The 17,025-nt window shown below is 36.0% G+C and overlaps 1 protein-coding gene and 1 long non-coding RNA gene across 2 annotated transcripts; both read right to left on the minus strand.

Annotated features, from left to right (window-relative positions):
- Positions 1-451: 451 nt before the first annotated feature.
- Positions 452-12,006, minus strand: LOC108416017. The gene is made up of 7 exons (XM_037540359.1): positions 11,917-12,006; positions 11,466-11,813; positions 11,117-11,127; positions 2,121-2,442; positions 1,090-1,182; positions 668-708; positions 452-574 (listed from the first exon to the last, which is right to left on the minus strand). The coding sequence occupies exons 1-7, from the start codon at positions 11,960-11,962 to the stop codon at positions 452-454; spliced, it is 984 nt and encodes a 327-aa protein (XP_037396256.1). The 5' UTR covers positions 11,963-12,006.
- Positions 12,007-13,903: 1,897 nt separating this feature from the next.
- On the minus strand, positions 13,904-16,226 carry LOC119263878. The gene is made up of 3 exons (XR_005130599.1): positions 16,173-16,226; positions 14,654-14,737; positions 13,904-14,038 (listed from the first exon to the last, which is right to left on the minus strand). It is a non-coding gene; the product is annotated as an uncharacterized LOC119263878 (long non-coding RNA).
- Positions 16,227-17,025: the final 799 nt, after the last annotated feature.

Here is a 17,025-nt window from a genome sequence, read left to right on the forward strand (position 1 = left end):
GTCATAAGTTGCAAAAAAAAAAAAAATCAAAACATTTTCATCTTTCACAGGACAATAACAAAACCACTGGATGTTAAACAAAGAAGTTTACAAAGAAGAAAATTTACATTTAAACTGATGATGCTGAAGTGGAAATTCTCACGTCTGAAACACGTCTTCTACGTTTCCATTAACCGCCTTTGTTTCCAACGTGTGAAAGATTAAAGTGACCACAAACTCTAAACTTCTTCAGAGAACTGACACCTCATCCAAAACAAAATAAGTAAATAAAAACGGACTGTTTTATCAGTCATGATGTTTTGAGCACAGAGCAAAGTGAAGCACATGATTGTAGATCCTGACTGAAATCAGCACAAACACAAATAAACAGATACAGATTACAAAGCTGACAGTAACAGAAAACATCCCCAAACTTCACTTCTGCTGCTACAAGAGAAGAGAGTCCAGTGAGTCAGTGATTGTTGAGGTCAGTAACTGAGAAGTATCTGACTTCAGAGTAAACACTGTGTCCAGAGCGTCCACTCTTCATTCTCAGGCTTTTGGCTGCATAACTCAGCTCCACAGCTGCAGAGTCCTGTAGAGATGAATATGAAATATTAAAGGCTGAAGATTAGAGAACTCTATAAGAATTAAACAGCGTCAGTGTGAATGAGAGAACATGTAGTACCTGACTCGCTTTGTTCTCCACGACCGAATCATGATCTCTCCCTATGATGGAGTAAAGAAAGATCACAGTGTCATATTTAAAGTTTAGATCAGAGAATATGACCTCTTAGACCTTTTAGTTACAGTCAGTTTGCACAATTCTAGTTAATGAACACTGAACCACTGCTTTACTTTTTTTGTGAAAAAAAATGTCAAATGCCTGCTTATGTTTAAAAGACTAAACAACCACAAAAATATCAATAATAATAATAATAATAATAATAATAGTTATAATAAACTTTATTAATACAGCCTCTTTCTTACATTTAAACTTAGAATGTATTAGTTTCATGCATTGCGAGAAACATCATTTTAAAATGTGAAACCATAAATTATTTAAAAAAGCACAATAACCACCAACATAACAGATTAAGCTACACTCACCACTGAAGTTATGAATGGCTTGGGCGCAGATTACAATCACACAAATTCCCAATGCTGCTCCCAGATAGAACACAGTGGGATCTATAGGACGAGCTGTCAAGTTTGAATTACTGTACATTTACATACATAAACACTCAAACCAGCAATGTAACAAAACAGCTTATTTTGTTAACATGCAAACAGTAAACTTTACATACTTATTGAACATTCAATTTACAGAAATATAAGTGGTCAGAGCTTCAGTTCAATATTTGAATGATGCTCAGATCATGTAGAGGTAGTGGTTGGTATAGTCTAGTGAATGACACCCCTGCCTCCTATACTGCAGAAGGTACTGTTCACCATGACTCCAATAATGTCCATTTCCAGAAGATAATCATTGAAGGTACATCAGAAGTAAACAGTTGTATCCACCAAAATGTGCATGTCTAAGCAATGGCAGAATATCTCATGCTTTAACATCTAATGAGTGGACATCACAACCACCAGCAGAAAGCATCAGATGTTCAATGGACAACTGGTGCTTCATATGAATGGCATGATATAATAGACTAGTATGATTTATGTTTTGAATGTTTAAGTATTATTCATTTAAAAAACAGTGTATGTTTATGGTAGTCTATCTACAGCGTGGTATTTTTCCCAATATTAGTGAACATCCAAGCTGACAACTGAAGATACGAATTGATCATAATACATGACGCTGTTGCACTGATACATTGGAGAGTTTGACATTATGTAATGTCACATAATCTTAAATGGATTATTTATCATTTTATTGGTGACATGTTAAACACTCTGAAGATGCATGCAGATTCCAGGCCATAGACTCTGATAGTGCAGTCAAGAGAATCAGGCCTGAATCTGTTCAGTGTCCAGTTCATGGTGAAATGCAATAGACAATAAACTCAGAATACAGGCACATTTGAAACATGTTTGGATTTTGTTATTTGTTTTCATGGCTCAAAACTATTGCTTTACACTATTTGAAGCATACAGACACACAACACAAAGCACTATAATGGACTTACCCAATTGTACTGATGCTCCATTCCCAACAATGATCTTCCCACAAGCCGCCACAGCGCAGTAGTAAGTTCCAGTATGGTTGTGGTCGAGGATGTTCTTGGAGAAGTTGTACACAGAGCTGTGTGTAGAAGAGCTGATCTCACACTGATGGCTGCTGCTGTTCTGATGAGTGTAAATGATTTCAGGAAAGGATTGTCCTGCAGCAGCTCTGAACCAGAGCACTCGGAGATCTGCTGCTCTGATCTCAGAGAGGACCGTGCACTGCAGAGTGACCGACTCTCCTGGAGAAACTGACCCCTGTACTGGAGTTTGGAGCACTGAGATTTTTAATTGAGGTTGATCTGTCACAGCCAAGAATATCACATTAATAAACGTAAAAATGACCCCATCATTTTGTCCACAGAAGTACATTCCTTCATCATCTTCAGAAATGTTTTTAATAGTCAAAGAAAAATCTTTGTTTAGATCCCATTTCAAATTGTTTGAAATGGCTTTTTTGTCGGCTAACTTTGTTACCACATCCTTAAACTCCTGCCCCAACTGTTGCTTGAACCAAACTATACTTGTTTCAGACTTTCCAACATTGCAAGACAGAGTATGATTTTCTCCAGTCTTAACCGAGATAAACATTCTCTCATTAAGCTCCACAGCTTCAACAGGACCTACAAAAGAACAGAAAGTCAGTTATAAAAAAAATGAAATCATTTTAGCAGCAGAAGTTCAGAAACTAATAGCACTAATAGAGGATCTAATACTTCTGAAAAGAGTTCCTTACTTACATGTTGCATAGAGAATTAAACAAAGAATCCACAGTGGAGCCTTCATCATCGTCATCGTTGTCATCATCATCATCATCATCATCATCATCATCATGAGATGCTTTGCTTATTTGATGTAAACTGGAATGGGAAGTTCTGGCCAAGTCACCAAACTACATTGAGCTCAACAGATGAATCTCATTGGCTGGCAAAAGTCACAGTGTCACTTTTTTTCCCCACCAGGTGCAGAAACCTAGAACATACTTTAGAGCAGCTTTGTGCAGATATAAAAAGTTTAGATTATAAACTGCATGAATAATAACATTAATAACTTTGAGAAAGGGAGCATCAAAGGTCTGATTCACAAAAGAACTCACAGTCCTAAGAAAAAATTTCAGGTAGGTAGGTACAGAGACCCTGAAGGGATGCAGTGAATTATTTATTTATTTATTTATTTATTTATTTATTTGTTTATTTTTTTTTTAGGTGAAGGGGATGATTTTTTTAGGTAAACATTTGGTGCACTCCTGATACTATAGTATGTGGTGAGTACCAGATACTACGTAGTAAGCACCAGATACTATCAAGCGAGCACCAGATACTTAGATGCTCACTATCATCTTATGTACCTGTCCACTTCTACAGAGACTGGACTCTCATTTGATGAACAGGCCTTTCTATCATCTTACAGCCTCAGAATAAACACCGTTCAGTAATAAACATTGTACAGAAAATGATGTGAAAACTGTGACTCACAAATACCGCACTGTAACGTCTGGAGTAGAAAATCCCTAATGATATAAAGCATGGTGCATTTCCAATGTATAATAATAATAATAATAATAATAATAATAATAATAATAACAAACATGCAGTAAACAGTGATACTTGATGTTAATTTTAAACAAAATCCAGTGTTTGATGTTGTTTAGTGTGGCAAAAACAGCTCAACAATACAGACAATCATGGTTCATAATTCATGAAGATTAGGAGACCCTTATTAGTCCCACAGCGGGGAAATTTCACCTCCACATTTAACCCATCCGTGAAGTGAAACACCACATACAATCTATTGAGCACACACACACACACACACACACACACTAGGGGGCAGTGAGCACACTTTGCCCAGAGCAGTGGGCAGCCCAATCCGCAGCACCCGGGGAGCAGCTGGGGGTTAGGTGTCTTGCTTAAGGACAGCTCAGTCACGTGCTGTCGGTGCTGGGCATTGAACCGGCAACCTTCCGGTCATGAGGCTGGGTCCCTAACCTCCTTAGCTTGGAAGGCAGCTAAGCTTACAACTATACCACCAACACCTGTTTTTAAATGAAGTATTTAAAAACATTTTTATGACTTCTGTTTTTTTCTAAATCTTTTTGTCTATTGTTTGCTTGCAATATTTATTTTTATTAGCTATGTATTTATTTATTTATTCACTGATCAATGATAATAATAATATGAATGATAGTCATTTTAAACAGTGTAAATAATATTTATTCTTTTTTATAATGATTATAATTAGGAACTAGTAACTGAAAGTGATGTTATGGTGAAAGTGCACTATGGCGCTGAATAGTTGTGATGTTTTTGTTCCTTCAACATGTTTAAAAATTGTGTGCAGCTCCTACAAACTGTGCGGTGATTTGAACAGCCTGTTGGAGATTTGTGTCATTAAGGCGTCTGCACAGTCTCACACGTTCCTGATATCCACCACACAGGAAGTGGACGTGACTGACCTCATCTGGTCCCCACATATATACTGCCACTGGAATAGTGGGGGCCTTTTCCTCAAGCAGGCTGACCACAGGTCATGCTACTCGTCCTGATTGCTATAAAGGGGGTCTCTGTCTCCCTCTGGTGGCCACAGCTGGTCACCTCAGCCCCACAGTGGGAAAACATGCTTAGAATAAAAAAATAAGATTTACAGCTTTGGTTTTCAAACCTTTCAGAGCAAGTACCACCCATTATCAAGCAAAAACCCCAGATTATCATCTATAAGACATCTCACAAACACACACACACACACACACACACACACACACACACACCACTCACTTATACACAGTAGGCCTGTGTGTGTGTTGCTGTATCAGTGAGTCTGTTTAGCTGAAGAAAGCTGACCAATATCCAGGACCAGGGCAGTGAGCTCTAAACCCAGATCTGGCTCAGCATCCCTTTTTAATGGCACTGAGAGGCTGTTGTCAGTACAGGGCATCAAAGACTGCACAGCTTTTAGAGAGAGGCCTAGACACTCACTCTGTCAGTGACAGCCCTCTAAATTCTGACCTCAGTATCTTATCAGGTTATAACTAGAGCATCTAAATAGCTTGACCCCTTTCAGTGAATGACTGACATCATGGATGATGTCATGCATACATTGATGGAGCAAATTAAAATGAGCAGATGTTTCTCAGGCCACTTAAATGAGTTTAAAGGTGTTGCCAGTTTGGCCAATTTTTATCCAAGTATTCAGTTTTAATCATTGGTCAATGCAACATGTCTACTACGATGCATCAGAAAGCTTGAGATGATCTATGCACAATAAACACACATGATAGATGTAACATAAAACAAATACCAGAGTCAGAGTCCAGCAGGATTCATGTTTTTCACATTTAAAACCTTTAGTTTGGCTTGTTTTTAATGCTGTAAACTAAAACAAAACAATGTATAACCACCATAAGGTATAAAGACCAGCTGAGGCAATTCCCCAAATTTTGTAAACTATAGATGAAAACTTGTATATAGATTAAATCAGTGTAGACAGTGAATTTGCCAAGGTCATCTCATGTCCTGCCTGAGAACCACTACTTTACTCACATTTACCATATGGTTCACATGCCAGGCCAGAAATAGATAAATAAATAAATAAAAAAGTCTGTATATATGCAAAAACAAGCAAAACTTTTTATTCAGCTGTATACAGAGTATATCTGGACACTCTTTCATACATAAAATATGGTATAAAATATCAGCAGAACACAGAGAGTCTACATGACTACATGAACTCAGTAAGACTTCTTTCCTGTGGTGTAATACAGCTTTACTGAATTGCTCTGTAGTCAGAAACAGGGAAGAATCTCACTCGGGTGAAAACTTTCTCCTTTAGTGCTCTTCTCTTCATCTTCTCAGAGAAACGTAATGCAGTGAAATCAAACTCCTCAGAGTCAGAGTCCTGTTTCAGAAACAGACGATCAGCAAAGAAATGAGCAAGTGGAAATATAATCAGAGTAATCAGTGATACATTTTCCAGAGCTTTTTACTCGATTGCTGAAACACACAAAGATGAACATTTACTGATGATTTAGAAGATGATACTTTAAGGATTTTACAATAAGAGGTGGTTAAATGACCTAAAAGAAAAGACAAATTGTACTAAATAGAACTGAAACTGGACGTGAGATGTGAAATGCGGTTTTCTGAAGTGATGAATCTGAATTTGTTATTGGGATTGTGAAAAGCAGAAAATGTAATTACTTTTTAAGACTGAACTGTGCAGGTGTGTAAAATATCCCTGAAGATTTCTGTGAATAACTCAAAGTAAGGGATGGAACTGAAAGCTATGGAATTTTTAAACAGCAATTTGTTTTTTTATTCTGTTTATTTATGTTTGTCTGAGAAAGTCAAGAACCTTCTGTCCTGGAAAGAAAGAAGTTCACACACTTTATCTGTGTGAATATCAGTGTCTACATGTTGTTTATTCTAAGTGAGGAAACTGACCGCTGACCCTGACAGGCTGCTCTGTGTATGAACTGCTGTTAAAGCCACGTCGTCTGAAGGTGTGATTTTTTTTTTTTGTGCTTGTGCTCAGATTGTGGTTACAGACCAATCGTTTGCTGGAGTTCAGCTCTGTTTATAATAGACCACAGAGAACTACAGGGGGGTTAAACTCCTCAATATCTAGGCTGCTATTTCACACATTAATCCTGAGATTTATCGTTCAGTAAACACTGTGAATTATTGTGTAATTAATGTTAACTACTTGCTAATTACATTCAGCAAAAGACTATTTATATTCTGTGAGTAAGTAAGTAGTAAAAGTTCACACTTTTACTCAAGCAGCTGCATCATTTTAAACTGTGTGTGAGTTCAGTGGTTGTGAGCAAGGAAATTACGTGTTCATAGAGACAGACGCTCAGAGTTTAAAGCAAGTTTCTTAGCTATGTATCATCATCTGCATGAAGTTATTGTTCAGGATGATGATTTATAATATATGATGTCACTGATTCACTCATCTTAAAAATATTACAGATTGGGGTGAAAGTTTGTGAAATACAGGACAGACTGTGAACTCCTGAATGACCACTTGAGCACTTTATTTTAAGGAAGGGCCATCTGGACTTTATCAACATCTTTTTTTTATAAATTGGAAATAATTTGCTTATGCATATTAATTTTATTTTATATTGACTACATTTTATTCCTATAGGCTTTCAGTAGTGTGAGCTCTTGAGGTACTGTATTAGAGTTAAGAAGAATTTAATAAGTCAGAAATATTTCAAGATGTATTCCACAAACTAATGAATGTTTTATTCATCACTTATTAGAGGCATAAAAATGTGTTTGCATTACAATTTCACAACCTGGCTGTGACACTTAAAAAAAGTTAGCAATTTTCATTTTTGTCTGTATTTTGGTTTTTGTCTGGTATTTTGGAAATTACACTAAACTTAAAAAATACTTATTGCTTTTTATGTTTATGTGCTTTTTATGCCTACCCAAAAAAATCAATGCAAGGATCTTTAATTTACAACATAAATTACACAAATTGATTGACTGTAAACTTATTAGTCTCTGTATAGTGACCATTAAATTTTTTTGGTACACAGAGCACATTGTGAAGTATTAGTGGCTCATTATAAACTACGCAATGCCAAAAATGCACATAAAATACATGAAATACACACAAAATATGAATATAGGTGAAGATTCATTATTGAATAATTTGCATAAGAATGGACAGTCACATGCATTTGAGCACCCTTGATCACCCAGAATTACTGTGCATTTGCTTAGTACATGGAGAAAGACATTAAACATGATATAAGGCCTGTGCAAAACTGTTGACGCATTTATATTTTACATGATTTGTTTGATTTTTTTTTCCCCAATATGTAAAACCCAAATGACTAGAAATGCCCCGAAATGAAGACAAACTGCCATATTTAAATTTGCTTCCTTTGGAGGATGTGTTACTTTATGATAACTCAGAAAATTAACAAGACCTGTAATTTGACAGGGGTGTCCAAACTTTTACACATGACTCTAATATCAAAGTGTTTATCCTCCTTTTCCTTTAACTTGGCACTCGGATGACCGCCTGCAATTTTCTGTACATTTTATCATCCACTCCAACTGTCTGATGAAGAGCTCTGCAGAGTAATTTGCTCGTTCAGCTGAAAACCAGAGCACTGAGAACTGAAATGGGCAGATTTCTCACTGGTTGAAACTAAAATGTAATATAAAGAATAAGTGTATAGAGTACCTGTCTGGTGGTCCACTCACTCACAGCCCCCTGCTGAACTCTCTCTATAAAGGAGATAAAACATCACAATTACCTTCAGATACAGTTTAATGGGTCTACATTTATTTGTAAGTATTAATATTATTTTCTATTTTCTTTCTATTAAAATGTTCAGCTACGTGTCATAATGAACATTTCCCACCAGCACAGTGTTCAGATTTTCTCAGTTTATGGATTAAAATGGTTTGAGTGCAGATTACAGCCACACACACTGCTGAGAAAACTGCCAGAGTCAGCATTACAGGAACTACAGGATCTTCTGTAAGACAGGAATGATCAACACATTGTAAACATGAATAGAGAAATTCAAGCCATTTCCCATCTAACTATTTTAGTTTGAATTTTATGTTAATATTCCATCATTTACTTTTATCTCTCATAGTACAGACAGATTTATTCACAGTGCTGATGACAAGAATCAAAGACTTGAAGTGTTTAGTGCCTCTAACAAGTCACTACCTTCCACAACATAAACGAAAATCTGAATCAGCCTTTATTTCATCACCAACATTAAATTAATAAAATGAGCAAATATTCATAAACTTGTGTGGTTGGACTGGCGGATAGTGAATAAAATACATGTTGCTGATATTATGACCCCTGGTTCCTATCAACACCACTGTAAATAAATTAGCATAAAAAGTTTCTCTACAATGAACCATTTCACTCCATCACTCTGACTAACTTTGCTTCATTTATTTTCATTTCATTTCAATTTCAGTTTGAAATCAAAACTATGAACTAATGTTTATTGTACCCCAGGTGAAAGTAGTCATTGGTTATTAAATAGTTATTAAATAAGAATAAATATCAAGCAGAAATTCATCAATTAAATAATTTACTTTAGTGATATTAAAAACATCTAAAATAGATAAATAGAATTAAAAACATTATTTCATGGTTTTGGTCATTTATTTTATCATTGGTTGAAGTTGAAAGGTCATATCTATCAGCAAATCACCGCATTGATAGTCGTTCTCTCCCGGAGGATTCTGGTGTAGAATCGAGGAAGCAAGAACAGGTGAAGTCGCGTTTGAGAATAGCTCCAGTAAGAAGAAAGAAATCTAAGTGTATTTGACTATTTATTTTGTTTCTGTAAGAGTTTTGTTTACCCTTCTGTCTATGTTGATAGACTGTGGTTTTGTTCAGCGTTTTAGTTTGAATTACTCTCGAGAATCGCGGAAGAAAAGTGAAGTTTTGAGGAGCACGCATCCAGCGCGTGATCAAGGAAAATAGATGGCGAGCCATCAGAGGTAGGAGCTACGACTGGACTGTGTGTTGTGCTTCGAAAGAAATGTCTTTTTTTTCTCCCATCCGGGGAGAGTGGACATCGCAGAGAAGGCCGGGTGCTTCAGCCTTTCCCTTCCTCTCCCTGCTGAGGATCTATCACCAACCGTGGTAAGACTGTTCAAGATTGAACCGTTACTTTCTCTCTGAATCACGTGAGCAGTGCGTGGAGTGCTCGCGCTGCTGAGTGAGAGGGACTAAGGACTCGATTTAATGGACATTGATACAGTTAACCGTTTTATGGTTCATGTTATGTATATACTTTGAACGTGTTTAACTGTAAGGTTGATTGATACTACATTTACTGGTGTTAACTTTCGGGCTTAGTGAGATGCCCTATGTTTTTTTTTTTTTGGTTGTATGTAATAACCTACTGATAGAGGGTAATACCAAATGCTTTTGATTTAGTTATAACAAAAATAGGCCTAAATTGATTAACATTGAAGATGGATAATTAAAAATAAATTTAAAGAAAATAGTTATATGAAATAACTGCAAGCTAATACTAGAACACTAATAAGAGCTCAACTGAGATACTAATTAAACTACTAAAACCAACTAAGTTAAGTTAACTAGAGGTTAAGAATTCAAAAATCGGTTTTCCTAACTTAAAGGGTAACTGAGTAAGACTTGTTTGACTCTCTTTGCATTCATATGCAATTATTTATCTCTGTTATATGTCGTGTCTGTAATGTCTTGAAGGATCCTATTTCTTAATAATACATTTCTACTACTTTTCTTTTCTCTTTTATTTTTGATAAAGCCGGCAATTCTAAACTTAACTTTTGGTCTGTGGTGTTTTCTCCATTTTCTATGGTCAATTACTCTTTAAACAATTACTGCTCTTTTACGAACCTAGTTCTAGTCCAACAACAACAACTGTCTTTTAACATTGTAGTAAGTGCTACACTATACTGTATAAATAATGTATGATGTGTGGTCTTACAACACAAGTTACAAAACCTGTTTCTGTCACATTTTCTATTTTCTCTTTTGATGTTGATACATATCATTGACTTGAAGCTTTGAAGCCCAAACCGTTGATAGAATTACACATAAATAAAACAAATATACTACAAGTTCCTAGTAGTACACAGGAACACTTACTCAGTTCTACTGATGTTCCATTGCCAAAGATGATTTTCCCACAAGCAGCCACAGCACAGTAGTAAGTTCCAGTGTGGTGCTGGTCGAGGATGTTCTTAGAGAACTCATACAGAGAGCAGCTTGTAGAAGAGCTGATCTCACACTGACGGCTGCTGCTGTTCTGATGAGTGTAAATGATTTCAGGAAAGGATTGTCCTGCAGCAGCTCTGAACCAGAGCACTCGGAGATCTGCTGCTCTGATCTCAGAGATGACCGTGCACTGTAGAGTGACCAACTCTCCTGGAGAAACTGACCCCCGTACTGAAGTTTGGAGTACTGAGATGTCTGACTGCCCTGGAAAATATAATATAAACAGTGTACATTTGTATTCAACTGTAACAGTATCATCACTGGATAAAGACAGTATAATAATAGCATATCTGTGAGATATGTGTTCTATTATGAATATAGACTGTGATGGTGCTAATTTATAGATATTTACAGCATTATAATATGGATATTTGCACTAGAAACAGCAATATTATATTTTTAACTGGCCTCTGGTAAAAGCTGTAACAGTATTTACAATGAAAAGGTAAGTTCACATATACAAGAACAATTCAATTTCCTTTACATTCTGCTGTAGCTGAATGAATAAGCAGAAAACTGAAGCAGAGATCATTAAATGTTACCTGTGACCGCTAAGAATGTAGCAGTAGAGAAGTCCAGCGTTTTCTTTCCAGTCTCTCCACAGAAGTACATTCCTTCATCTTCTTTAGTGACGCGTTCAATACTGAGAGAAATGCCACTCGCTATTCTGTTGAGTTTAAATCTCGATTTGTCAAATTTACCTGGAATCACAGCCGGTTTGTCTTCAAACTTTGATCCCACTTCCAGTGGCGCATGCTCCAGTCTTTGTTTGTACCACATCCTAACATCTTTCTTTGAGTCGTCTACAAATGTGCAGGTGAGATTGACCGCTTCACCGGGCTCAGCTGAGATGACCAGCGGCTCTGAATTCCTCACTGCTTGAGTAGAATCTTTAAAACAAAGTTCAGTATAACAAAAAACTTGCAATGAAACTTAAGACACAAACGATAATCAGCAATAATTAATATGAAGGGTTTTTTTGGGTAAACTTACCTATTCTGTAGAGAAGTAAGATGATAATCACAGCTGGATCCATCATCAGAAAAACAACAGCTACAACTTGAAGGCAAATATTCTAAAGGCTGTAACTGACCAAAGCATCAAACTGCATTAGCTCCCTGGGTTCTTAGACTGAACCTCATTGGCTGGTAAAAGTCACATGGTTCTTTTTGTCTGCTGACTTGATCTGTTTGGCCACAGAAAGTGCTCTGGGCTCTGTGTGAGCTCTTATCAGTGGTTATGGTTGTCATCGTCTCTGCTATCAGCTCTACAGAGAAGCAGTCAAATGTGAGGAGCTCAGAATTTCTGCCTGTGAAAGTTTGAAGACCAGATTCATTTTAGAAAAAGAATGTTGGCTTGTTTTGGTTTCAGTAACAATGTTAGAGAGATTTAATTGTCTCTGAATTCTTATACTTCTTTCTTTCAGTCATGAATGTTTTTAGACATTGTAAAGAATTTTGGTCATAAACACATTAATAAACAAAACACAGATTCTGAATTTGTTTTTAACTTTGATTTTGTTGTTGTACTTAGATTTATTATTGCATTATTATTTTATATAGTTACTAACGCTGTGATAAAGCTGTGATATTTACAAAATTATTTTACACAGTAATGATTTGTGATTTTTCTCAAAATCAAAATAAATGCATAAGAGACATTTACTTTATTTAAATATGTTATATGTTAAACAAGTTTTCAAAATATGCATCTAAACGTGTTTATATTGTTTGTGTTAGAGCTATAATACATGGATTCATGTAAACAAACATCTAAATAAACACATCAGAGAAACACTATATTCATGTAAAATACAGTGTTTTATTAAATCTTGTAGCTATTAAATGTTTTGTTCCTTCATGAATCCATTTTATTTGATGTCTTACATTATTTTATTTCATGTAAAAAAAAATCTTCACATGGTTATAGAACAAAAAACTTTCATGAAAATTATTTAACAAACACATTTAAAACATTTACACATTAAACACACTTTAGTTCTTCACAGCAGTGCAGGATATAAACATGGCTTCATTATGTGGACAGCAAGTTCTCAAAACCAGCTAAACATATTTACACTCAAGACTTATTCAGTAGTTTTCACCACTATTCTATTGCAAAAGGTTTCTTTCAGATATTACCATTAAAATCAGTTACAGTAACATGTTTAATGCTTCAGTTGATAATAAACATAACACCACCAGAGTGCTGCAAGCCAAAGTCATCATCGGTTAATTTATTCAGAAAATAATACATTTAAATGCATTTTTCCTCCTGAAAGACACATTTTGTAAAAAATGAAACATATCAACAGATTTTCAGCTTTCACATCAAAATATTTGAGAAAAACTTTTAAGAAAATTGCATCAAGAGATTAAAAGGCAGGAATAATGAATTAAAATAACACACTAGAGTCTAAGGTTAAAGAATATATATGAGAACATGCACAGCAGTTACACAGTTCATATTTTATTATTGTGTTAAATTCAGCAAATAAACTGTGTATATGGATCTGATCTTACTACAACCTGAAACACATCTTCTACATTTCCATCCACACAATATCAGACACCATCTGAGCTCATGAGTGTTTGCCACGTGTGAATGACTAAAGTGACCACACACTCTAAAACTGCTCTCGCTCGGCTCCTTCAGAGAACTGACACTTCATACCAGACCAGACTGCTTTTTTTCAGTCATGCAGTTTTGAGCACAGAGCAAAGTGAAGCACTTGATTGTAGATCCTGACTGAAATCAGCACAAACACAAACAAACAGATACAGATTACAAAGCTGACAGTAACAGAAAACATCCCCAAACTTCACTTCTGCTGCTACAAGAGAAGAGAGTCCAGTGAGTCAGTGATTGTTGGGGTCAGTAACTGAGAAGTATCTGACTTCAGAGTAAACACTGTGTCCAGAGCGTCCACTCTTCATTCTCAGGCTTTTGGCTGCATAACTCAGCTCCACAGCTGCAGAGTTCTGTAGAGATGAATATGAAATATTAAAGGCTGAAGATTAGAGAACTCTATAAGAATTAAACAGCGTCAGTGTGGATGAGAGAACATGTAGTACCTGACTGGCTTTGTTCTCCACCACCGAATCATGATCTCTCCCTATGATGTAGTAAAGAAAGATCACAGTGTCATATTTAGAGTTTAGATCAGAGAATATGACCTCAGTGCTGGTCACTTTTTTTAAGACCCAGTTTGTAGTTAGATAGCAGCTTTCATACATTAAAATGCAGAAATGCTTGTAAAAGGAAGGCAAATAAAAGCCAGTATAAAAGAAGAAATGGGACCAGATGTTGAGCTCAACTGAATAAATGGTGCTAGTCTATTAATACTGAACATGTGTCCAGTAAAGTGCGGCCTGTACTGGAGTAATATATTCACTCTCCTGCGTTGATGTAAGAACTCTTTCTGCTGATTCGATACAAGCTGTAGTTTGTCTATACTCTTTTTGAAGATGTCAGAGAACAATGTATTACAATAACCTGAACTGCAGAAAACAAACATATACTGTCTTAGCATCATGCAGTGTGAGGTCAGGCCTGACCAAAGATTTGATTTTTATTATTTTGTTTTCTTTCTTTTGTACATGTTCAGTAAATATTACCAAACCATTGCATTTTTAAGAGAGACATGTAAAGGGTCTGTTAAAAGTTCATAATCAATCATTATTTACAAAAGCATAATAACATCGTACATAATAGATTAAGCTACACTCACCCCTGCAGATTTGAATGGCTTGAATGCAGATCACCATCACACAGATTCCCAAAGCTGCTCCCAGATAGAACACAGTGGGACTCGCTGTAAGACATTACAATTGATACTACTGTATATTAACATTCACAGATGTTCAAACCTGGACAGCAGCAGATCATGATCTTTCACTGCAATGAAAAGAGCTTCATTTCAATCTATGAATGATGCACAGGTCATAGAGATAAAGTTCTTCTTTAGATTAATGTTGCAAACAAAATACTGTTCAGCATGACTCCAATGACGTCCATTCAGAAAGAGTGGATACATCACAAACAAATGAATGTATTCACTCAAAGATGCATGGTTATTCAAAAATAGAAGGAAAGCCAGCTGGAAATTGTTTGTCAATATATCATCAAAACTACTGGAAAATCAAGGCTTTAACTTACGTTGTGGAGTTTACAACCACAAGATAAAAACACAACTAGGTTCTGTGGAAGAGGAGTGCTTCACAGGAATAACATGATATAAGAGCTTTACATGGATAAGTTGGATAAGTAAACATAAGTAAACATCAGGACCAATAACAGAAGATGCAAACAGGCCCATGAATCAAGGGTATCAAGGGGAAGAAAGGGCAACAGGGGCATGAATTGGGCTTTCTCATATGGACAGGGATCCCTATGAATGTGGAATCACTGGGTTTCAAACTTCCAATCTCCTGATGGTGGGGTGAACTCTTAGAAAGTTGCACAACAAATGAAAGTGTTGCTGTTCAAAGTTACTAGAACATTTGACTGAACTGGGAAGTTTGAGTTAGATGAACACAGTGAAAAGCAGTGTATACAGTTATATTTTACAATTTCAAGTTGACTTTCTGTTTTAAGAGTGTTTGGGTTTTGCAGTGTTATGATAGCGCCAAGCTAACGCAGGCATACATTGACTCTCCCACATTGCGTTTAGTACTATATAGCTGTAGCTTCAATTTTAATAATGGAGCTTGTATGTTGTATGTAACATGTTTTCCTGCAGATTCTTAGTGAAATGTTTAGTAAATACTTCATGAGAAGTTATTATTAGAAAAGACTTTATATTGTGTGTTCATATTTATTACAATACCTACTTTAAGTTACTGTGAACTTACAGATTTTTATTTTTTTTATTTTTTATTTTCTTTAATGTTCAGAAAAAGGAAGTATAATTTGTCAGAGCCGTTCTACATACCAGAAAAGTGATGTGCACACTACAGCACTGGTCTTTGGTATGAGTAAGGTGGGCTGGCTAAATGTGTTTTCAGCAAAGCTTTTCTGACAGTTCTTTGCCTACTTTTAAAGTCCCACAGAACCAGGCCTAAATCTAGTTAATGTTCGGTTTATGACAGCATGCATAAACTAATGAATTTAATCCACATGATTTTAGAATGCTGTCAAATTTAAAACAATTTTAGACTTTGTAATACACCTTCATTTCACTGTTAACCAGGAACCAACAACGTTATAGTATTTAAAACTTTCAGGCACATAAACAGACACAGACTTACTTAAGTGGACTGATGCTCCATTACCAACAATGATCTTCCCACAAGCAGCCACAGCGCACTAGTAAGTTCCAGTATGGTGCTGGTCGAGGATGTTCTTAGAGAACTCATACAGAGAGCAGCTTGTAGAAGAGCTGATCTCACACTGACGGCTGCTGCTGTTCTGATGAGTGTAAATGATTTCAGGAAAGGATTGTCCTGCAGCAGCTCTGAACCAGAGCATTTGGAGTTCTGCTGCTCTGATCTCAGAGAGGACCATGCACTGCAGAGTGACCGACTCTCCTGGATAAACTGACCCCCATACTGGAGTTTGGAGCACTGATATGTTTAACTGAGGATGCCCTGGTGAATATAATAAGGATGTCTTACTTATAGATACATTATGTCATGATCAAAAATGGTATTATGTTAATCATTTAAAATGTAAGACATTAACCCAATGTTCTGTTCTAAACATAATAAATCCTGTGTAATATGATTGCAACATTACTAAAAAAAAAGCTATTGTAAATGATTATACATTAAAAGCAGTAATATGATTACCTGTCACAGCCAAGACTATGATATTAGAAAATGTGAATGTTTTTCCATCAGTTTTCCCACAGAAGTACATTCCTTGATCATCTTCAGAAGTTTCTTTAATAGTCAAAGAAAAATCTTCATTTACACTGAATTTTGAACCATTTAAAATGAATGGAGGTTTCTTGTCAAACTTTGATACCACTTCTTGAGTTTTCTGCCACAGTTGTTGTTTGTACCAAACCTTAACGTGAGTATCAGACTTTTCAACTTTGCAAGACAGAGTAACATTTTCTCCAGTGTTAACTGAGATAAACTGCTCATTAAGCTGCACAGC

Source organism: Pygocentrus nattereri, chromosome 8 (genome assembly GCF_015220715.1).
Source record: "Pygocentrus nattereri isolate fPygNat1 chromosome 8, fPygNat1.pri, whole genome shotgun sequence".
Lineage (NCBI taxonomy): Eukaryota > Metazoa > Chordata > Actinopteri > Characiformes > Serrasalmidae > Pygocentrus > Pygocentrus nattereri.